The 23,713-nt window shown below is 38.3% G+C and overlaps 1 protein-coding gene across 4 annotated transcripts in view; it reads left to right on the top strand.

Annotated features, from left to right (window-relative positions):
• DNAH8 (dynein axonemal heavy chain 8) overlaps nucleotides 1–23,713 on the top strand; it is a 332,430-nt gene that overhangs the window by 48,436 nt on the left and 260,281 nt on the right. For 3 of the 4 annotated variants that reach the window (XM_032862303.1, XM_032862302.1, XM_032862301.1), the window contains exons 1-6: nucleotides 8,145–8,305; nucleotides 14,825–14,901; nucleotides 16,204–16,303; nucleotides 17,122–17,241; nucleotides 18,608–18,743; nucleotides 21,639–21,826. In XM_032862303.1, coding sequence (XP_032718194.1) covers nucleotides 8,180–8,305; nucleotides 14,825–14,901; nucleotides 16,204–16,303; nucleotides 17,122–17,241; nucleotides 18,608–18,743; nucleotides 21,639–21,826 — 747 coding nt within the window. In that variant the 5' untranslated portion in view covers nucleotides 8,145–8,179. Of the gene's footprint in view, nucleotides 1–2,799; nucleotides 2,947–8,107; nucleotides 8,306–14,824; nucleotides 14,902–16,203; nucleotides 16,304–17,121; nucleotides 17,242–18,607; nucleotides 18,744–21,638; nucleotides 21,827–23,713 lie in introns of those variants that run through there. The other variant, XM_032862300.1, reaches the window with a different exon arrangement.

The raw sequence follows: 23,713 nt of genomic DNA, 5'->3' as shown, positions 1-23,713 counted from the left end.
AGCTATGAGCCAGGAACCATGAATAAAGACCAAATATATATGAGAAATGTATTTTGGTCTTTGGAATGGCCAGATATATATATCTCTTATAAATCACAGTATCACAGGAAGCTGTTGCTGACTACATGAAAACAAATTCTTTTTATGGAGTTGGCAAAAAAAGAGTCTCCAGAGTCATGACCTGCATCAAAAAAATGGCTCACTACAGAGAGTCAAGCCTCAAGCTGACAGTACACCACCTTTGGAACAATTTGAAAGTCTGCACACATTTCACCTCTTGGACAACAGAGGAACAGAAGCTTTGCAACAAGCTTTGAAAACCAATCCAATAAATACACCGGAAAAATGGGGGAAAAATAGCAGAAGCAGTGCCTTGCGGATGGAAAAAGACTACCTAAAATAATATAAGGCACTTGTTGAAACCGTAAAAGCAAAGAAAGGTGCTCAAAACAAGTGATGAGTGCAAGTAGAGCCATGACATGACTTAGTGATAATCTTTGTCATGTGTGCCTTTCAAAAATAAAACTGAAAATGTTCTCCAACAACAACAACAACAACAACAACAACAAAAAAGGCTGATAGAACTCATCTATTAAGTCACCTGGGCTTGACATTTTCTTTGTAGGAAGATTTTAAAATTGTTTTCTTTTTTTACAATTGGAACTTTAAAATGCTGGCAAAACACACTTAACATAAAATTTACCATTTTGAACCATTTCCAAGTGTAAGGTTCAGTGGAATTGAGTACATCCCCAATATTGTGCATCCATGATGACTATCCATTTCCAGAACTTTCACATCATCCCAAACTGAAACTCTGTACCTACTAAACAGTAACTCCCCAACCTTTCCTCTCCACAGCCCCTGGTAACCTATGTTCTATTTTCTGTTTCTATAAATTTGCCTATCCTAGGTACCTCTTTTAAGTGGAATCTTACAGTATTTGTCCTTTTGTGTCTGGCTTCTTTCACTTAACAAGTTGAGGCATGTTGTCATAGCATCTGTCAGAATTTTATTCCTTTTATGGCTAAGTAATGTTCCATTGTATGGATATACCACCATTGTAAATCCATTCATCTGTTGGTAGACATCTGGATTGTTACCACCATTTATCTGTTGTGAGTATTTCTGCTATGAACATTGCTGTGCAATTATCTGTTTTGAGTTTTTGCTTCCAATTCTTTTGGGTATATACCTAGAACTGGAACTAGGTATATACCTAGAACTGCTGGCCATATGGTAATTTGATGTTTAATTTTTTGAGGAGCCACCAAACTCTTCTGCAGTGACTGTACCATTTCACATTGCCATCAGCAATGCAGGAGGGTTCCACTTTCTCCACATCCTTGCCAGTGTTTGTTATTTTCCATTTTGTTGATAATAACCATCCTGATTGGGTGTGAAGTGGTATCTCATTGTGGTTTTGATTTGCATTTTCTCTAATAGCTAGTTATGATTGATTATCTTTTCATGTGCTTATCGGCCATTTGTGTATCTTCTTTAGGGAAATGCCTATTCAAATCCTTCACCTTATTTGTCCAACATGAAGAGATTGAGTGGTGAAGAGAAAGTAATATAAAGTAATTGGTATTAGGTGGTATATTCCATGAGGTTTAGGGGTCTTATCTGTATTCCTAACATCTCAAGGAGTTCCTAACACTTGGTGGGCACTGATAAACTCTTGTTAAATGAGTAAAAAATAAATCTGTGACCTTGAATGGAATAATTACATTGTTTTAGAGACTGAGATAGAAGAGGGAAATGTGTCATAGTTAGAAGTTCGTATGAGACCATTTATTGACAAATCTTGATGTTTATAGGAATCACCCAGGAACTTGTTAAAAATACAGATTCCTGAGTCTCACTCACAGAAATTCTGACTTAGTGCCTGTGCTAGGCCAAAAATGGCTCCCCAAAATATCCATGTCTAATCCTCAGAACACATGACTATGTTATGTTAAATGGCAAGATGGTGGGGAATACGATTTTAGATGGAATTGGTGTTGCTAATCAGCTGACTTTGGGATGGGGTGATTCTCTTGGATTATCCAAGTGGGCTCAATGTAACTGCAAGAGTCCTTATTTGCAAGGAGGGAGATGGAAGAGTCAGAATCAGAGAGATGGCGTTGTGATAAAGATTCGACTGGCAGTTGGTGGCTTTGGAAAAGTTTAACATTATTATTATTATTATTTTTTTTTTTTAGGAAATGTTAACTTGACATGACAGAGAATTCCTACTGGACCCTAGGGACCATGTCCTCTTCTATATTTCTAACAGATTCACCAGCCTGGCCAGTGGGATAGCTAGAGTCAAATACTCTGGTTTCAGCAATGTATTCACCAAAGACCCTAGGATGGCCTTGTGGAGAAACAGTGGTTAGATAAATTAGTATCACAGAGTTTTAATGTTTACCTGTATGTAAAGAATGCTGAAGAAAAGACAGATACTAAGTGATAGATGAGTGATAATAAATAGAATTGAGAGAGAATTTCTGACTTCCCAGGAGTTCTAATTAGCCATGAAAATGTACAAAAAATGTATGGCCTACTCTGGTAAGGATAGGAGAGAAGGGAAATAGTGAAAATGAAGATGATGAAAATATGATGTAAATTAAGAGAAACAACATTCACGCTCCCGGACTTTTCAGTATGTAGGCAGAGAACTTGAGTTTTAATGTTAACAGCAACAGCTCCTGTTGAGGGGCTGGTGTGATCAGTCCTGTGTGAGGACAGATTCTTGAATTACTGACTCCTGAAAAAAGTCTCATCACCTGTTCTCTCCTTTTAATTTTCTCATAGGATTGCATTTTTCTATTCAAGGAATATCAGACATCGTTTCATAAAACAAGGAAACAGATTTTAGAGTCCTCAGGGGAAAAATCTTTTGAGGTTTCAGAAATGTATATATTTGGAAAATTTGAAGCTTTCTGCAAAAGACTGGAGAAGGTAACCGTTATGTAGTCGCTGTACCCACACCCCCGCCCCCCTCTGCTTATTTCCTACTCTATGTGGCCCCACTGAGAATTACTGACCTGGATTTTTTTGTCTCACTGTGGATATGAATCATCTCCTATTACTTACAGTTCACTACATTTTGGTTTAACTTATTTTTCAGTCCTGATGACTGCGAAGCTATTGTAGACTTCCCTGCTCTGAAGACCTCAGTTCTACCTCTACCTATGGAACTTGACCTTAGAAGATTCTGTGTTTAATGATTGTATTAGGTTGAGGAGAAGTGTGTGGTGAAATGCCCACAGCACCTGGCAGAACCCAGTAGGAGTCTAATATCTGGATGTGTAGACACCTTCTCTTTCTAGGCTGGTAAAAATGGTGGATACCTAAACACTGTGGGGGAGCCTTTGTGGGTCAAAGGCAGGGCAGACACTTCACCTTTGATTCATGTATCAGCTCTAGCTGTGGGGGTGTTGGGAAGCCCATACCAGAGGCTTCTTGGAGTCAGCTTTTGAAAAGGGTATAAAGATAGCATATAGGTACCAACCTTTCTGCTCCCCAAGGAGTTGGCCGACTCCCTAGGTCTTGGTAGTATCTAGGATTCTGTCGACCATTTGTTGGAAATTGGTGAGGGCATCATATAGGTTGAAGAGCCTCTCCTAGACATGTCTGGAAGCCTGGTTTTCATTTGTAACCTTCTGATCTGGCCAGGATAGGAAAGTGTGGGTGGTGAAGAGAACCAAGTCATTGAGTGGGGTCCTCCATACATACTTGTGTGGAGCTGTTTTTTAGTTTGTTTGTTTTTTTAACAGCTTTATTGAGATATAATTCACATACCATACAATTCACCAATTCAAAATATACAAGCCCATATTTTCACATATTCACAGGGTTGTGTAACCATTGCATAGTCTAATTTTAGAACATTTTTGTTTTCCCTAAAAGAAACCCCATCCACCTATCACAGTCTATTCTCCCCTCTACTCACCCCTAAGTAGACACTCATCTACTTTCTCTTTCTATAGACTTGCCTATTCAGAACATTTTATATAAATAGAATCTTATAATATGTGGTCCTTGTGAGTGGCTTCTTTCACTTGGTGTTATGTTTTTAAGATTCATCCATGTTGTAGCATTACTTTTTAGTGCTGAATCATATGACAGTATATGGATGCTGCATTTTTTTTTAAAGATTTTATTTATTTATTTGACAGACAGAGATCACAAGTAGGCAGAGAATCGAGCAGAGAGAGAGAGACAGGAGGAAGCAGGCTTCCTGCTGAGCAGAGAGCCCGATGTGGGGCTCGATCCCAGGATCCTGGGATCATGACCTGAGCCGAAGGCAGAGGCTTTAAACCACTGAGCCACCCAGGCGCCCCCGGATGCTGCATTTTATTTATCACCTCATTAGCTGATGGACATCTGGGTTGTTTCCACTTTTTGGCTAGTATGAATAATGCTGCCATGAACATGTGCATACATGTTCTTGAGTGGACACATGCCATTGTTTCTCTTGAGTATACATAGGATTGGAATTTCTGGGCCCTATGGTAACTTTTTGAGGAATAGCCAAACCATTTTCTCAAAACACCTGTATCATTTTACATTTCCACCAGAAATGTATGAGGGTTTTGGTTTCCCTACATCCTTGTCAACATTTATTATTATCTAGCTTTTTGAATTTATATAAGCTAGAGGGTGTGAAGTAACATCTATCTCACTGTGGTTTCGATTTGCATTTTGTTGATGACTAATGATGTTGAACATCTTTTAATTTGCTTATATTCCATTCATAATTCTTTTCTGGAGAAATGATAATCACATCTTTTGCACATTTTTAATTTGTTATTTGAGTTTTTAATTGCTGAGTTGTAAGAGTTCTTTATATATTCTGGGTATGAGTCCCTTATCAGATACTATATTTTTATCCATTCTGTGAGTTATCTTTTTACTTTCTTGATGGTGTCCTTTAAAGCACAATAGTTTTTTAATTTTGATAAAGTCCAATTTATGAATTCTTTCTGTTGCTTGTGCTTTTGTACCTTATGTAGGAAACTGTTGTATGGAGTTGTTTTGTGAACAATAGAGATTTCTTGGGGACAAATGTCCAATTAGAAGGATATTGGAATGGAGACCCTATTGCTCAGACCCTGTTCCATAAAGACATTTAATGTTTCTGAGTGCCCTGTAGTGTAAAACTTGGGGTAGGTCCTGGTTACTCTAACTTTTTCCAGGGACTAGTCCCCTTGACAACTTGGGTGTAATTTTATGCTTGGTAGAGTTTCAGGGTTGGACCTTAATGGTTAGCCCATTAGCAGTAAAGATCTTTGGTGGCAGTTTGAATGCTGGGCATAGTGGGCATCTATTCATGAAGTAGTATCCTGAATATTCGTGATGCTAGGAGGAGTGGGTGGTAATGGCCAGCTGCACTAACCACTTACCTGACTCTACCTCTGGAGAAGCCTTATCACTAATCTTAAGGACACAGCTTCATGTCAAGGGCTCAGCAGCCAGAGCTAATGCAGAAACACCCAGAGACCTCACCTAAAGTGTATTCTGATTGCTAGGTCATCCCAATTCCCCTGTTTTAAGAATCCCTTAGTTGATAGGCGTCACTCCCATGTGTAACTGGGAATATTGGCCTCCAGATTTTCAAAGATGGGGCTATAAAATGTACCCTGAATTGTGGCCAGGTTTTCCATCATCTCCCAGAGGTGGTTACTAAGCTGCCTGGATGGGCTTCCCCTGATGAGTGGGCCACAAGAGGGACCACTATTGGGCTATCTCTGTAAACTCTGAACTAGTAGAAGAGGAGGGTCAGAAGGTCAAGCTAAGTCAGAGCCTTCTAGGGAAAGATGAGATGTCAGAATGAACACATGGCAAAGTCACAGGACAGACAGCACTGAGGTTGGGGTTGGAGAGATAAGACCTCAGAGTTAGGCAGAAATGTTTATGAATAAGTGAGGAAGTTTCTAGTGTGTCACTAGTTTACCTGAAGTGCACCTTCTCTTGGTAGGTGGAGACCTGATAGTACATTAAGTGTTAGTTTGTCCTAATGAGCCAGAATTGAAGGATGTACTTTGCTTCTTTTTCCTCTTCCTGCCGTATAAATTTTGGTGAAGATTGGTGTTTCCCAGAGCCCTGTCTTTAGTTTTGTTTTCTTCTCACCCCAAATGTTTGTGGGAGAGAAGGGATGGGAAATTTGTATTGGTGGGGGGAGATTTAAGGGACTGGAACCTTGTAGGTGGGGTAGGGTGACGTCGAGATGAGACAATCATAACAAGTTGAGAACTAGAAAGGGTGCCAAGACTGGTGAGCAGAAGAGGGATTACAAGTCTGTTGTCAATATGGAGGGGTCAAAAGCGCATAAAGAGAGCTGATGAAAAAGCCAAGAAGAGGACAAACAAGCAGGAACGTGGTTGAGGTTGATCACCCTTGACTGGCTTTCACATTGTTCTACGTGGTGTTGGAAGTGGGAGAAGCCCTGGCTGAGTTCAAAAGGCCAAGCATGGGGTAGTCTGCTGTCTCTGCCCCCTGATGACTCCTCATCTGGCCATGGACAAAATGGAGGATGTGTCAGTGACAGGAGTTCCATCCCAGCGTCTGGGTGTTGGGGCCAGGTGTCAGGGGAAGGGATAATGGCCAGAATCTTGGCAGGTTAGAAGAGCAGAGCACGTGGGTAGTTTCAGTTCTGCAGTTTGTTTTTGTTTTTTAAGGGAGTGGACTGTATGTGTTGGTAGGAAACCCAAGTATTTCTTATCTTTACATGCAGTATGTGCAACGTGCTACAAATTGCAGGCAGTTCGTATTTCCTCCAGGGTTGGGCTGGCTTCTAGGATGACAGTGGTGTTTGGAAATGTACAGAAGTAGTGGTGGAAGAGTGAAGGTTGCTCTGGAAATGGTTGTCTGGGTTGGTGTAACAGGGAGTTTATGTGAATTGTGCGGACTAGTTGCAATCTGTAGTGTTGTCTTCATGGTGTGTAGTATTTGGAGGAATCCCCTGAAAACAGGTTTATTTTCTGTTTGGCCATTGGACCCATGGGCCTGCCCTGAGGAGTTTTGAGTGTTGTTCTCCAAACCAGGAATCAAAGTGGGGAATCACTGATGAAGATTCAGGAACTGAGTGGCCTATAGACATGAAGGACTTTTATTTTTGGTGTGTGAAGTTGGTGGTGGTGGTACATTGAGCGAGAGGCAGCCATTCGTGCAGGAAAGTTCATTTCCAGGGTTTCTCAGGGCCCTTAGGGGTCAGAAGGGACTGCAGTTGTCTTCAGTCTTCTTAGGCCTTTGGTTGCCTGGATGCAGGTAAAAGGGAAAACACACGTGAACTCATGGTAGTCTTACATATCAGATCTGTGGTGAGGGCCAAAAAGAACACTGAAGCTTTTGAATCTAGTGGCTCAAGGAAATGATTTTCAGAAAATTCTCCAGAGCAAAAGGATGAAGCTATTCAGACATCTGTAAGAGCTTTTACTCGAATTCTTTTCTTTCCCCTCTTGAGGGACAAAGTGTTCAAAATCTGAGAAATCTAGCAAACTCTCTCTGGATATGTTAGAAGTAGCCTAGGAATAGTAATGATTGGTGACAGAGATTTGTCTTCCATTTTATCTCCTCTAGCTGGTTTTAGCTAAATGATAGTAGAGGCTGTTTATTGTTTGTTTTTAATTTTTTCTTTGTATTATTTATTTATTTTAAAGATTTTTCAAAAAGATTTATTATTTTGAGAGGAAGAGAACATGGAGAGGGGAGTGGCAGAGGGAGAGGGAGAGCGAAACCCAAGTAGACTCCACCCTGAGCACAAAGCCATGCACCCGGCGCCATCTCGCCTCCCTGAGATCATGACTGAGCCGAAACCAAGAGTCAGATGCTCAACTGACTGTGCCATCCAGGAGCCCCTAAGGATTTTTTAAAAATTATTTCTTAAATTAACGTATATTATATTATTTGCACCAGGGGCAAAGATTTTATTTTAAAGTAATCTCCACACCCAGCATGGGGCTTGAACTCAAAACCCCAAGATCAAGAGCCACATGCTCCACTAACTGAACCAGCCAGGTAGCCCTTGGTTTGCTTTTTAAATCAATAATTCATTAAGAGTTTATCCTAGGGAAGGATGCTAACATTCCATTTCTAAAATGACACTTCTCTTTTTAAGATTACAGAAATGATAACTATTGTGCAAACATATTCATCCCTGAGTAATTCCACAATAGAAGGAATAGATATTATGTCAATAAAATTCAAAAACATATATCAAGGGGTTAAGAAAAAACAGTATGACATCCTGGATCCAAGAAGGACAGAATTCGATATAGACTTCACAGAGTTCATGACAAAAATCAATGGTTTGGAGGTAAGTAATTATATATACTTTTACTTAAGTAAACCTGACATGTAACCAATAGTACTAGAATTCACATATTTACTATTTATTAGAAGTTACTCTTGTGTAATTGATCAAAACTATTTGGTGTGAAAAATTTTTCAACTAGTCCACAAAACATTTTCTCTCTTTTTTTAATGAAAAATCAGCATAGTCAGTAAAAGATTTCAATGAATAACCAAAAGGCCAAAGGGTTATTGCAGCTGGGGTTCATTTTTCATTTGCATTGGAATTTGTATTTGATTTTCGGTGTGCTGAGGAGCCAGTGTCATTTTTTCCAGGCCAAGAGAAAGTGTGTAATCCTTATTCTTTGTTTTAAGTGTGAAAAGATTTGAGGACAGATTAGAAAGATGGATCACTCTCCCCTTGGCCTTGTACTTTATGGCCACCTTCTCTCTGCAGCTTAGAGGACAGCTCTAAAGAAGACTTTTCATCCTGTTTGTCATAGCTTAAGGGACATCAGAAGGGTGAAGGGTACTTAAAAAGAGTATGTCTGGTGACACCACAACATATTTCTCTCCCACCTTTTGGGCTTACATGACCTCAGTTACTGTCTTATTGTAAACTACTGTAAACCCAGGCTTAGCGCCAGGGAGTGATCTCCTCTTTGCTCCAGAATGTCTTGGAGATACAGAAAGGGACAGGAATATACTGTATCCACTTCCTGAATCTGAAATTCTTGTCATGAAGGTGAGAAAAACATATATATATATATATATATTTATAAAGAAAACATATATATGTTTATTTTAAAAAATATGTATGTGTATAAAATAAAATAAAAATAAATGAATACATATATTCATTTGTATTCAAATGAATATATGTATTCATTTATTTTTATTTTTTAAGGATTCTTTAAAAATTATATTAACGTAATCTAGGAAATATATATAAGAATGATCCTAAAATTCTAACAATGCCTTTTCTTTTTGGAATAGATTTCCTTTCAGTTTTTTTTTCATATTTATTATTATTTTTTTAAATTTATTTTCAGCATAACAGTATTCATTGTTTTTGTACCACACCCAGTGCTCCATGCAATCCGTGCCCTCTCTAATACCCACCACCTGGTTCCCCCAACCTCCCACCCCCCCACTTCTTCAAACCCTTCAGATTGTTTTTCAGAGTCCATAGTCTCTCATTGTTCACCTCCCCTTCCAATTTCCCCCAACTCCCTTCTCCTAACTCCCCATGTCCTCCATGCTATTTGTTATGCTCCACAAATAAGTGAAACCATTTGATAATTGACTCTCTCTGCTTGACTTATTTCACTCAGCATAATCTCTTCCAGTCCCGTCCATGTTGCTACAAAAGTTGGGTATTCATCCTTTCTGATGGAGGCATAATACTCCATAGTGTATATGGACCACATCTTCCTTATCCATTCGTCCGTTGAAGGGCATCTTGGTTCTTTCCACAGTTTGGCAACTGTGGCCATTGCTGCTATAAACACTGTGGTACAGAGGGCCCTTCTTTTCATTACATCTGCATCTTTGGGGTAAATACCCAGTAGTGCAATTGCAGGGTCATAGGGAAGTTCTATTTTTAATTTCTTGAGGAATCTCCCCACTGTTCTCCAAAGAGGCTGCACCAACTTGCATTCCCACCAACAGTGTAAGAGGGTTCCCCTTTCTCCACATCCCCTCCAACACATGTTGTTTCCTGTCTTGCTAATTTTGGCCATTCTAACTGGTGTAAGGTGATATCTCAATGTGGTTTTAATTTGGATCTCCCTGATGGCTAGTGATGATGAACATTTTTTCATGTGTCTGATAGCCATTTGTATGTCTTCATTGGAGAAGCGTCTGTTCATATCTTCTGCCCATTTTTTGATATGATTATCTGTTTTGTGTGTGTTGAGTTTGAGGACTTCTTTATAGATCCTGGATATCAATCTTTTGTCTGTACTGTCATTTGCAAATATCTTCTCCCATTCCGTGGGTTCCCTCTTTGTTTTCTTGACTGTTTCCTTTGCTGTGCAGAAGCTTTTGATCTTGATGAAGTCCCACAAGTTTATTTTGGCTATTGTTTCCTTTGCCTTTGGAGACATATCTTGAAAGAAGTTGCTGGGGCTGATATCGAAGAGATTACTGCCTATGTTCTCCTCTAGGATTCTGATGGATTCCTGTCTCACGTTGAGGTCTTTTATCCATTTTGAGTTTATCTTTGTGTACGGTGTAAGAGAATGGTCGAGTTTCACTCTTCTACATACAGCTGCCCAGTTTTCCCAGCACCATTTATTGAAGAGACTGTCTTTTTTCCACTCTATATTTTTCCTGTTTTGTCGAAGATTAACTGACCATAGAGTTGAGGGTCCATATCTGGGCTCTCTACTCTGTTCCACTGGTCTATGTGTCTGTTTTTATGCCAGTACCATGCTGTCTTAGTGATCACAGCTTTGTAGTAAAGCTTGAAATCAGGTAACATGATGCCCCCAGTTTTATTTTTGTTTTTCAACATTTCCTTAGCGATTTGGGGTCTCTTCTGGTTCCATACAAATTTTTGGATTATTTGCTCCAGCTCTTTGAAGAATACCGGTGGAATTTTGATTGGAATGGCATTAAAAGTATAGATTGCTCTAGGCAGTATAGACATTTTAACAATGTTTATTCTTCTGATCCAAGAGCATGGAATGGTCTTCCATCTTTTTGTGTCTTTCAGTTTTTGAGAGACTGTTTGATATTAAGATATGTTTTAGTTATTGTTTATAGTGTCTGGCTAGTTGGGCAGAGTGAGAATTTGCTTCCAAAATGCTTTAGGTGTTATAGCTTTATGGCAATTGGAATTTGTGAGTTTTAAAAAGACTTATTGCTTAACTTACTTGCTCTGGCTAGGTCTTCCATACTATGTTGAATTAAAGTGTTGAGAGTAGACTTGCTCCTGACCTTAGGGGAAAAGCTCTCAGTTTTTCACCATGGAATATGATTTTGGCTGTGGGTTTTTCACATAAGGCCTTTATTAAGTGGAGTTTTCTTCCCTCTAGGCCTACTTTACAGAGGGTTTTTATCATGAATGGATGTTGTAATTTGTCAAATGCTTTTTCTGCATCTATTGAATTGTCATATGGTTTTTATCCTTTTACTGATGTGATGTATCACGTCAGTTGTTTTACCAATATTAAACAACCCTGCATCCATGAAATAAAACCCACTTGATCATGGCATATGATTTTTTAAATATATTGTTTGATTTGGTTTGCTAATATTTTGTTGGGGGATTTTTGCATCTATATTCATGAGAGATAATGGCCTGTAGTTCTCTTTTTGTGATGTCTGTATCTGGTTTTGGCATCAGGGTGTTACTGGTCTCATGGAATGAATTTGGAAGTTTTCCTTCCTCTTGTATTTTTTGGAATAGTTTGAGAAGAAGAATTAATTAAATGTTTGGTAAAGTTTGTCTGTGATGCAGTCTGATCCTGGGCTTTTGTTTATTGAGAGTCTTTTGATTAATGATTCAATTTCATTGCTAGTAACTACTCATTTCAAATTTTCTATTTCTTCCTAATTTAGTTTTGCCAAGTTATATGTTTCTAGGAATTTATCCATTTCTTCTAAGTTGTCCAGTTTGTTGGTATATAGGTTTTCGTAATATGCTGTTACAATTGTTTGTACTTCTGTAGTGTTGGTTATTAGATCTCCTCTTTTTTTTTTTTTTAAGATTTTATTTATTTGACAGAGCGATCACAAGTAGGCAGAGAGGCAGGCAGAGAGAGAGGCAGAGAGAGAGAGTAGGAAGCAGGCTCCCTGCTGAGCAGAGAGCCCGATGCGGGGCTTGATCCCAGGACCGTGGGATCATGACCCGAGCCAAAGGCAGAGGCTTTAACCCACTGAGCCACCCAGGCGCCTCAGCTCTCCTCTTTCATTAATGATTTTGTTTATTTGAGTCCTCTTTTTCTCTCTCTCTTTTCCTTTTATGATTCTGGCTAGAGATTTATCAATTTTGTTGATCTTCTCAAAGAATGAGCTACTGCCTTCATTGATCCGTTCTATTGTTTTTTTTTGTTTGTTTTGTTTTCAGTTTTAATGTAATTTCTTCTATAAAATTCTTGATTCCTTCCTTCTGCTAGTTTTGGATTTTATTTGGTCTTTTTCTAGCTCTTTTATGGATAAGGTTATGTTGTGTATTTGAGATTTTTCTTGCTTCTTGAGGTAGGCCTGTGTTGCTATAAACTTCCCTCTTTCAACTACTTTTGCTGCATCCCATATTTTTGTGATTTATTAATAAAAATTATATGTTATAAAAGCTTTTCTGTGGCCTTAGGTACAAATTTTAGCTTTCAGTATATTTAGAGGCCATCTTAAATTTTTAATAGTTTCAAAGAAGTGTCAGTGTTTAAATTTTCCTTCCTTTCCCAAATTTTGATTAAAAAACATGGCCTATATTAGTAGACTGTACCAATTTATAAGTGAAAATAATTTGGAAAGATTGCGTCAGTTCCATTAGTTGGGTACCAGGAGTTCGGAGTTCATTGCGAAGGACGGTGGGAGTTTTGGAAAAATATTTTCCTCTTCTTGTTCTTCCTTAATGTTGCAAAGGGGTTTCTGAGAGCAGCAGTGTTGGAAAATGACACCTGTTGACCCTGGGCATCGACAGTGTCATTATGTTGCTCTCCCAATATGCTTAGAGTTTGATAAGTTCTTTATAGATCCTGGATATCAACCTTTTGTCTGTACTGTCGTTTGTCAATATCTTTTCCCATTCTGTGGGTTGCCTCTTTGTTTTGTTGACTGTTTCCTTTGCTGTGCAGAAGCTTTTGATCTTGATGAAGTCCCAAAAGTTCATTTTCACTTTTGTTTCCTTTGCCTTTGGAGACATATCTTGAAAGAAGTTGCTGTGGTTCATATCGAAGAGGTTACTGCCTATGTTCTCCTCTAGGATTCTGAGGGATTCCTGCCTCACACTGAGGTCTTTTATCCATTTCTAGTTTATCTTTGTGTATGGTGTAAGAGAATGGTCGAGTTTCATTCTTCTACATATAGCTGTCCAATTTTCCCAGCACAATTTATTGAAGAAACTGTCTTTTTTCCACTCTACATTTTTTCCTGCTTTGTTGAAGATTATTTGACCATAGAGTTGAGAGTCCATATCTGGGCTCTCTACTCTGTTCCACTGGTCTATGTGTCTGTTTTTGTTCCAGTATTGTGCTGTCTTGGTGACCACAGCTTTGTAGTAAAGCTTGAAATCAGGTAACGTGATGCCCCCAGTTTTGTTTTTCTTTTTCAACATTGCCTTAGCAATTTGGGGTCTCTTCTGATTCCATACAAATTTTAGGATTATTTGCTCCAGCTCTTTGAAAAATACTGGTGGAATTTTGATTGGAATGGCATTAAAAGTATAGATTGCTCTAGGCAGTATAGACATTTTAACAATGTTTATTCTTCCGATCCAAGAGCATGGAATGGTCTTCCATCTTTTTGTGTCTTCTTCAATTTCTTTCATGAGTGTTCTGTAGTTCCTCAAGTACAGATCCTTTACCTCTTTGGTTAGGTTTATTCCCAGGTATCTTATGGTTCTTGGTGCTATAGTAAATGGAATCGATTCTCTAATTTCCCTTTCTGTATTTTCATTGTTAGTGTATAAGAAAGCCACTGATTTCTGTACATTGACTTTGTATCCTGCCACGTTACTGAATCGCTGTATGAGTTCTAGTAGTTTGGGGGCGGAGTCTTTTGGGTTTTCCGTATAAAGTATCATATCATCTGCGAAGAGAGAGAGTTTGACTTCTTCATTGCCAATTTGGATACCTTTTATTTCTCTTTGTTGTCTGATTGCTGTTGCTAGGATTTCTAATACTATGCTGAACAAGAGTGGTGAGAGTGGGCATCCTTGTCGTGTTCCTGATCTCAAAGGGAAGGCTGCAAGCTTTTTCCCATTGAGGATGATATTTGCTGTGTGTCTTTCATAGATAGATTTTATGAAGTTCAGAATGTTCCCTCTATCCCTATACTTTGAAGTGTTTTAATCAGGAATGGATGAAATGATCTGAGAAATATGCTTGGTAAGGGACATGCACTCCTTTTATAAATCTCTAGGTCAGTCATATCCAGTAAATAATAAGCAACAAATGCAAACCACATATGTAATTTTAATTTTTCTAGTAGCCACATGAATAGGAGTTGAAAGAAGCAGGTGAAATTAATTTTAATAATACACTTTGTTCCAACCCCAATTTTCAAAGTATTATCATTTTACATGTTGAGATAAAAATCATTAAGGTAGTTTACGTGCTTGTGGTGTGTGTGTGCTAAGCCTTTGAAATCTCGTGACCATTTTACTTGAGAGCACATCTCACTTCCAAGTAGGGACACTTCAAGCGCTCAGTGGCCACATGGGGCCCCCATCCTGGATAGTGCAGTTCCAGGTGCTTAGGTGGTAAATGTGTTTCAGGTTATTTTGATTCTGTAGAAAAATTATTAATTGTTGTTAAACAAAATCAATCTCTTCCTTAATGCCCCCACTCAATGGAATATTCATATTTTATTTTAGATACAAATACAGGCATTTATGAACAGTACTTTTGGAAAAATCTTATCTTCTCAACAGGCCCTTCAGCTGCTTCAAAGGTATTTATAATGCGTTAAGTGGTGTAGTTTCTAGGTGTGATAACTTTATATCTGAAAATACAATTTTCAAATACGATATTTTTGGAAATCTCTCCTCTGTAAACTTTAAGACTTATAAACATTAATCTTTCAATTACCATTAAGTAGACTGGTAAGAATGTGAAATATGGTATGATATTTTTCATTGCATTTTTTGAAGAAGAAAGTCTTCCAATAAGAGAATGGAATTATTTCACATGATTTTTTTCCTCCAGCTATGTAATATATTTGAGGTTAACTTCATAGACATTATTGGAAAAGGAGCAAATAATATTTAATTCTGCATACTGCAAGGATTTCCAAAAGTGAAATTATCTAAGGGTAATAGATCCTCCAACTTCCCATTTTCCCTCCAGAGTTGTCCTGCTGCTTCTTTTTCCTCTATCCTGACAACAGTGCTCCCCTAAAGGGCAGGAAGGACAGCCTGGACTACAGGCCATTTCCTTTGAGCTCAGGGAGGGCTCATGGCCTATGTTAGGGACCCTGTGGGAACTCTTTCCTGAGTGCCAGTGCCTCTGGTTTTGGGCCCAGTTTTGCTGCAGTTCCATGTCTCTGTGATAATGGACATACCTATGAGACCTTACCTCATGACCCCACTGAGAGAGTTAAACAAGACATATTAAAATGATTTGACAAATGTAAGTATTGTACAGACAGATGGCAGTACCAATTTCTTGGCAATTTCTCTCTGTGTCTCTATCTATCTTGCTGTCCATCTGTCTCTCTTTTTACCTCCAGTGCACTGGTGTAAATTCACTGTATTATTAGGATGTTACTCTCCTAGTGTTTCCTGTGCATCACTTAGCCTGACGGGGGAAGTGATATTTGACTGACAGATCATTGGTATGATGTGGCAGAGGGAGGCTCAGTGTGCTGGCCTCCATCTTTGCTGAGCCAACCGCCACCACCACCCCACCTTTACTCATTTTCTCAATTTCAGTTTAAATGTCTCCTTCTAAGGGAAGTCTTCCTCGATTCCCCAGACTTGGCTGGGTTCCCCGATATGTACATTTCTGTAATCCTTGTAATTTAAATAATTATTTACCTAACTCTTGACTAAAACTGCCTTTTCTGTAACATAACTGGATGTTCCAAGAGGGCTGGAGTGACACCTGTCCTGTTCCTCTCTGACTCCTGGGTCAGTGGGTGAGGCCTGATATGAGTATTTGTCAAAATGAGTGAATGAATGGATTTTTAGGATGGCAGCAATTCTTAAGTATGTTTCTCATTTACTTTTAATTATTCACCTTCCATTACTTTCAGATTCCAGAAGCTGCAAATCCCCTGTCTTCAGTCAGAAATAAACCACACAATTGAGCGTATTCTTCAGTTTTATGTGTCTGAACTCGAAGCTACTAAGAAGGCAAGGATTGTTTTTGTAAATAGAATAGTACTTCAGCTTTTTAAAAAAGATTTTATTTATTTATTTTAGAGAGAGAGAGAGAGCAAGTAATGGGGAGCGGCAGAGAGAGAGAGAGAGAGAGAGAGAGAGAGAGACTCCCTGCTGAGCAGGGAGCTGGACACCGGTCTCGATCCCAGGACCCAGATCTGGAGATCATGACCCGAGCCAAAGGCAGACACAACCAACTAAGCCTCCCAGGCGCTCCCAGAATAGTACTTTGGTACAAAGTGAAAGTATCTGCCATACTTATCTTGTGCTAAGCTTCCCAGAATGATCCCTTCACTGCTAAGTACTTCCGACGTGCCCTTCTCTGTGTGGGACGGTGTTGACAGTTTATGTCATTGGACAGTCAGCTTTGCAGCCCCGTGCTCTTCACAACTGTTTTTTTTTTTTTTTTTTTTAAATTTCTGCAACAGCATTTATGTGTGTATAGGAAAGCCCATTGAAGTTAATATCTCTGTGTACAGAAATATGGGCTCTGAAGCATATTATAATAATTAAATATAGCTCATGTACTTCCTTATTTGAAGAACTCCTTAAGGTTTGGGATGAAATATAGAAAAAAGGTACATGTCATGGGAAGGAAGGGTTAAGAGAGAATTAAATGTCATATATTGTAAACATCATAGTTTCAGAGCCGCAGATTATTGCTGAAGGGCATTTACATATTTTTGCATTACCTCCCGTGTGTAAAACATAGGAATACAAATGTATTGAATACTTTTGGCATTTTCCATTGTACTGAATTTTAAACATTAATACCAGATCTTTAATTACAGCTCTATCATTCTCAAAAAGATGACCCTCCCCTTGCTCGCGACATGCCCCCCATAGCAGGAAAAATACTTTGGGTGAGGCAGCTGTACCGGCGGATCAGTGAACCCATCAACTATTTCTTTGTAAGCCAGTAGTCACATTTACAGTACGAGGATTATGGTGGTTTTAATACAAGATGTATATTTTATCCTGTAATGTTTGTGTCCAATAAAGTAGTTAGAGCTACTGCTTTCACGAGGCAAAGAAAATTTAATTTATAAAGATGCTTGAGGGAGACTAAACCAATCCTCTCATGTTTCGGTAGGTAAGCTCACTTAATTACAGTTAATCTTTCAGGGGGGACATCTTATAATCTTATGCCTTTTAATAATACAGGACACTTTATCAAGGCTTTTAAAGAGTCATTGTTTTGAAAATAATAAAGTCTCGGCGTAGTCTTGAAGATTTCTTCTATGTGTGGACGGATGGGTCACTGACATGTATTAGGGAAGGTGAAGACAACTCTTAGTATGTTCCTGAATTAGGAATTGAGATCTAGAGCGAAGTATAAAAGAGTTACATGACTTTTCTGTGTCCTTAAAATTATTAGATTTCTGAAAAGCCCCACGGTACTCTTAGGCCCCATTGTTATTCTGAAATTGCCAGTTTGCCCTCTCTTTGTTTTTGGTTTGGTTTGATTTTGTAAAGAGACAGACTCACAAAGTAGAGTTGGTTTGCTTAGGGTAGCATCTTATACCCAAATGCAGGACAAAATAAGTACTAAAAATAGTCTTACAAGTAATTTTAATATTTAAGCATTCTTGGCTGTTAAGTTTCCATTGTTTCTGTTTGGCTGCTGTCAATCATTTTACTGTTCTCACTATTTGTAAAAAAATTCAAAGCCTGGTCTTAAAAAAGTGGCCAGGGTGGGGACTCCATTGTTAATTGACTCTGCATGACAGAGCCCAGATTGCCCTGTTTTTGACATCTGCCATTCAAAGCATAAAACATTCGATGTTTACCTAAAGAAATTTGGTTTTTGTTTTTTGATATACAGTTACTTTTTTTTTTTTTTTCAGTGCTGGAATTTGGGAATTTTCCCTGATACTCACAGGTCAAGGAAAATGAGTCCATTGTATTTTTTTTTCCTTTTTATTTAGTATTATTATTAATTAAATATTTCAAACCTACACAGTATAGAAAATACAAAATTGACATCTTATCCAGAATTGTGGGGAGAGAACAGAGAGTTGAAGGCAGAGGCTCTCAGCCTGGCGGGCTGTTAAGGCTAGAGATCTTTCTTTCTTAAGTCCTTTTCCAATGTTCCCTTTCCACCAGTGAAGTTTCCCTACTTCCGTCTCTAGTTTGTACGGCTTTCCTCATCTCTGTTTTACTCTGAGGCAAAATCTAAGTCATAATTATTTGATGACATTTTAAATACCAGCAGCTTTCTGCTTGGGATAGGAAAACAATCAGCAGTCTTTTAATTAGAAATATTTTTTTTCCCAGAAAAACTCAGAAATTTTGTCAAGTGCGGAAGGTAAAGCTGTCATACGTCAGTATAACAAAATTTCCTATGTTCTGGTGGAATTCGAGGTGGTCTATCACACAGCTTGGGTCAGAGAAATCTCGCAGTTACAATATGGTGCGTATAAGACACGCGGTGATGCTGTGGAGGGGTATTAGGTGATTTTGAACGAAGTCATGGTTCTGGAGAATTTGTACATTACTTTAATACAATATTACAATAGTTACTTTTAGATTTGGGGATGATATAATTTTTTTTATAGTTCTTACTAGTATTCTGATTGTATAAGTGAAATTTGCCATCATCTTAAAGTTGATATACTTCGATTGTGACCTCCCACTAAAAAAGCAGCATTTAAAAGTAACTATTGAGACTCTTTATAGATATTTCTCCATAGACTTGGGGGAAGTTTTCATATTCAGTTTTATCATTTTATAGATTCAAATCTCAGTCCTGATCAGGGGAGAAAGAATTGCACTTTGCTTGTCTTCCTCCTCCCCTTCCATTCTTTCTTTTTCTATAAGCGAATTTAACTTCACTTTTGAGCTCCAGGAAATTCACAGTATTAGGGCTGTGCCTGAGTACCTCTGCAGGGTGCCAAAGTGTTGGGTGGAGTCAAGTGTGAGGCAGGGGGTGGGCGGTTTCAAGCCATCATGCATCCATGCTGCCATCACCTGTAATGTTTGTTACTGTGGGGGCTCAGTTGTTGGTTGGTTCAGGTTCCTGCTTTGTGCCATTTTAACCTTAAGCTCTTATCTATAATCTTGGTGGAACCCTGACCGTAACCCCAGACAGAAAGGTTTCTTCCTCCCAGGCCAGGATCCCCACTCCAGCAGAGTACAAAATTGCAGACACAGGAAGCACAAATCCTACGGTTGGGTCATTGCGAGGGATCATAAGAAGGGCCGCTCTTTTTCTGCCCATTGGTTCCAGACCCATATATTTTAGCTGTTGGAGGACATGTCACTATTGCCATTCATTGATTAGCTCATGCCTGCATCCTGGAGGACAGGGTCCCAACCCTGCAGGTTGTCTTCCCCGCCTGGCCCCTTAGTTTAGCCATTAGTAAGCCACTTGTACAGCCCAGGCGTTTCTGGGTAATGAGTATGGTAGGACCCTATGGATCCTACTGAAAACTAGCTAACGAGCAAAACTCTCAAGGAGTATCAAGAGAAACTTAACGTTCACGTTATGGAGAAGGACAAAACAGAACTGTTAACTGAAGTATGGAGCAGGTGTTATCTTGCTTCTATAATATCATATGCTTTTCTACTTTTCATTTGTCCTGATTGTTTTTCCTTTTACGAGCCCATGTTCAAAAACAAGTTCACCAGTCACCTCTTCAATGTAGCCCTTCCTTATTCTTCCTCCTGTACACACTTTATCTGCTCATCTTTCCCATGACACTTACTGCTTCAGGGATCTGTCTCAAATCCCCTTCACATTCCAAGGATACTGTCTCTGTCTGTTTCATCTTGTATACTTTAAATAACAGTCAGTGATTCCAACACTTATAGAGTCCTTACCCTGTGCCAGTCAAAGCAGTTTACACATGAAGCTTCCTTTTTCCTCATGGCGACCCTACGAGGAGCTGTATTTATCCTCATTTTATATATGAGGAAACTGAGGTACTAAGAGATTACATCACTTGCACAAGCTCATCACGCAGCTTGGAAGTGGCAAAGCTACAGTTTAAATCTGCCTTTCCTATGAACACAGGTTAGTGGAAATGAATTGTTCTGCAAGGCTTCTTGTTATATTGATGTGGCTATATTTAACCATATAGAAACTTGGAATAATAATTGAGGAACTGGCCTCTCGTAGATTGTTGGTCTATGAAGTTGAATGAAATGTCACTCAGTCCTGGAGCTGACTTCCTGGTTGTCATAATTCTTAGTGGTCTTGCTGACCATTTTGTCCTTTGAAGAAAGCTCAGTACAGCCTTAAGGAAGATAGATTTCATTGCATGAGTGTTCCAAGGTTATTTTGGAATTTACTTGGGAGGATAAATGATTTCTGGCTCAATTTTAAAAAGATTCCACGTGGATTAGGTAAGAATTTTAGTTGAAATCCTCGTACAACCAGCATCATTAAGAACCATTTCAAGACTAATGTTATCTGATGAATAAAAGTCAGCTAACTTCAAAGGAATATATAGACGATTTCATTATACTAGAAAATAGATGCAGCCACATTCTGTGAAGTAATGTGAGGCTTGGAAGATACATAAGAAATTCTCCTGTTAGTAATGTTTGTTAATATAAGATATAATTTAGGCTAGCACATACTCATCTAGAAGTGTGTTATTATTATGCCTCTAGAAGTAATTCATGTTAGGATAACAATTTAGCTAAGGCTACTCACCACTAGCCGGGATTATATATTTCAATTCATAATCAAAAGCATGCCCGCAAATTCCTATTTATATGAATGATGTTCAGGTAGTAGTTTAGGTGTAGCATAAAAAAAGTCTTTATCTCCTAGAAGCTCACAATGCCATGGTCTTTAATAAATATATCTTACTGATGTTGTGCTTATTTAGCAGACTTTCAAGATGAAGGCTTAATTCTTCCTTTAAAGGAGCAGTTTGGGGTTCATTGTGGAAAAGGGTTTGTCATATGAAGTATGTCCTATTTTATACTTGTGCACACAGTTCTCTCCCAGAGGTGCATGAAATCACAATCCATTAAAAGAAACTACATTGTATTATAGCTCTCTTAGACCCACTCAGAAAAGTGTTGCTGTTTATAGCATGAAGGCTATCTGTTCTTCATTCATTTTTATCTCTCCGGATCTGATTTTATGGGTTTGCAGACATACTGCATTCCCTTATTTAAGTTTTGAGCACAGACACATGTCAGATGCTATGCCTCATCACCGGGGTATCCAACACTATTGTTCTATTAAGAAGTCAGCACCCAGTGGGGAAGGGAGGTGTGTAAGCATGGCTGGAAGCAGAAGAGAAACCCAGAAAAGCTAATGTCAATAATGTCAATAATTGTTTATTTGTAGCTTTACAAGCCACACTTTTTGTGCGACACCCAGAAACCGGGAAGTTGCTGGTTAATTTTGATCCCAAAATTCTGGAAGTTGTTCGGGAAACCAAGTGCATGATAAAAATGAAGTTGGATGTACCAGAACAGGCAAAGAAATTGCTAAAATTGGAAAGTAAATTGAAAGCAGACAAATTGCATTTGCAGGTAAGAGATTATATACATATATTTCAAAGATTTTATTTATTTATATGAGAGAGAGTGAGAGAAAAAGAGAGCATGCACAACCATAAGCAGGAGGGGAGAGGGGAGGGAAGGCAAAGGGAGAAAGAATCTGAGGCCAACTAAGCGCAGAGCCTGACTTGGGGCTCCATCCTTGACTTTGAGATCATGACCTGAGCTGAAACCAAGAGCCCAATGCCCAATTGACTGAGCCACCCAGGTGCCACAAGATAGATTATATTTTAAAATTATTTTTGAAGGAGGTTTTTTTTTGTGAAAAAAAAAAATCATAGCAGTTGTGCTGATATGGTAGTGAGAGATAATTTTTTACTTTGTTGATTCTTTTCATTTTTCTTCAGCTTTATTGACGAATGGTTGATAAGTAAAATTGTAAGATATTTAAAGTATACATCATGATGATTTGATATGAATATACATTATGAAAGGATTCCTCTCATGTAGTTCATTCATCTATATATTATGTATACTATAAGATATATATGTATTTAGATATATATCTATTATCTATCTATATATTATACATATACATCTATATATTATATATATATATATATATATATATATATTTAAAGATTTTATTTATTTATTTGACAGAGAGAGATCACAAGCAAGCAGAGAGGCAGGCAGATAGAGAGAGGAGGAAGCAAGCTCCCCGCTGAGCAGAGAGCCCGATGCAGGGCTTCATCCCAGGACCCTGAGATCATGACCCGAGCTGAAGGCAGTGGCTTAACCCACTGAGCCACCCAGGCGCCCCTATATATTATATATTGATATATATATGTATATATTAAACCAAAAAGAAACAGTATATATTTGTTTGTATATACACATATATTTGTTTCTTTTTGGTGAGAATGTTTAAGTCCTACTCTCTTAGCAAAATTCAATTAGATGACATAGTGTTATTAGTTACAGACACCACATTATACATTGGATCTTCAGTCCTTATTCATCTTACACCTGAAAGATTGTACCCTTTTACCCACCTCTTCTTATTCCCTCCCCACCCCCAAACCCTGGCAACCACTTTTCTACTGTTTTCACAAATTCAGCTATTTAAAATTCCGCATATAAGTGAGACCATACAGTATTTGTCTTTCTCTGTCTGCCTTATTTCAATTAGCATAAGGCTTTCAAGGTCCATCCATGTTGGTGCAAATGGCAGGATGTCTTTCTCATGGCTGAATAATATTCCATTATGTATATATACCATATTTTCTTTATCCATTCATCTATTGATGGATGTTTCCATGTCTTGGTTGTTGTAAATAATGCTGCAATGAACATGGGAGTGCAGATATCTCTTCGAGATCCTGATTTCATTTCCTCTAGATCTACATTTAGAAGTGGGATTGCGCACATCATGTGGCATTTTTATTTTGAACTTTTTGCGGAACCTCCATACTGTTTTCCACAGTGGCTGCACCAATTTAGATCCACACCAACAGTGCATGAGGGTTCTCTTTTCTGCATATCCTGGCCAACACTTGTTATCTCTTGTCTTTTTTGAGATAACCATTCTAACAGGTTTAATTTTAATTAATTAAATAAATTTAATGATTACATAAAATAAATAATTAAAATAAAATTGAAAATAAAACATAAAAAATAATAAAATAAATGAAATAAATAAATAACTTAAATAAATAAAAACCATTCTAACAGGTGTGACATACCATTTCACTGTGGTTTTGATTTGCATTTCCCAGATGGTTAGGGATATTGACTACCTTTTCATGGACCTATTGGCCATTTGTGTGACTTCTTTGGAAAAATGCCCATTCAGTTCCTTTGCAAATGTTTTAACTGGATTGTTGGAGTTTTTGGTTATTGAGTTGTGTGAGTTAGTTC

The sequence above is a fragment of the Lontra canadensis genome, unplaced genomic scaffold (genome assembly GCF_010015895.1).
Source record: "Lontra canadensis isolate GAN:19392208 unplaced genomic scaffold, GSC_riverotter_1.0 scaffold23, whole genome shotgun sequence".
In the NCBI taxonomy this organism is placed as follows: Eukaryota; Metazoa; Chordata; class Mammalia; order Carnivora; family Mustelidae; genus Lontra; species Lontra canadensis.
The sequence above is the reverse complement of the archived record's forward strand: the minus strand, read 5'-3'. Positions and strand labels throughout refer to the sequence as shown.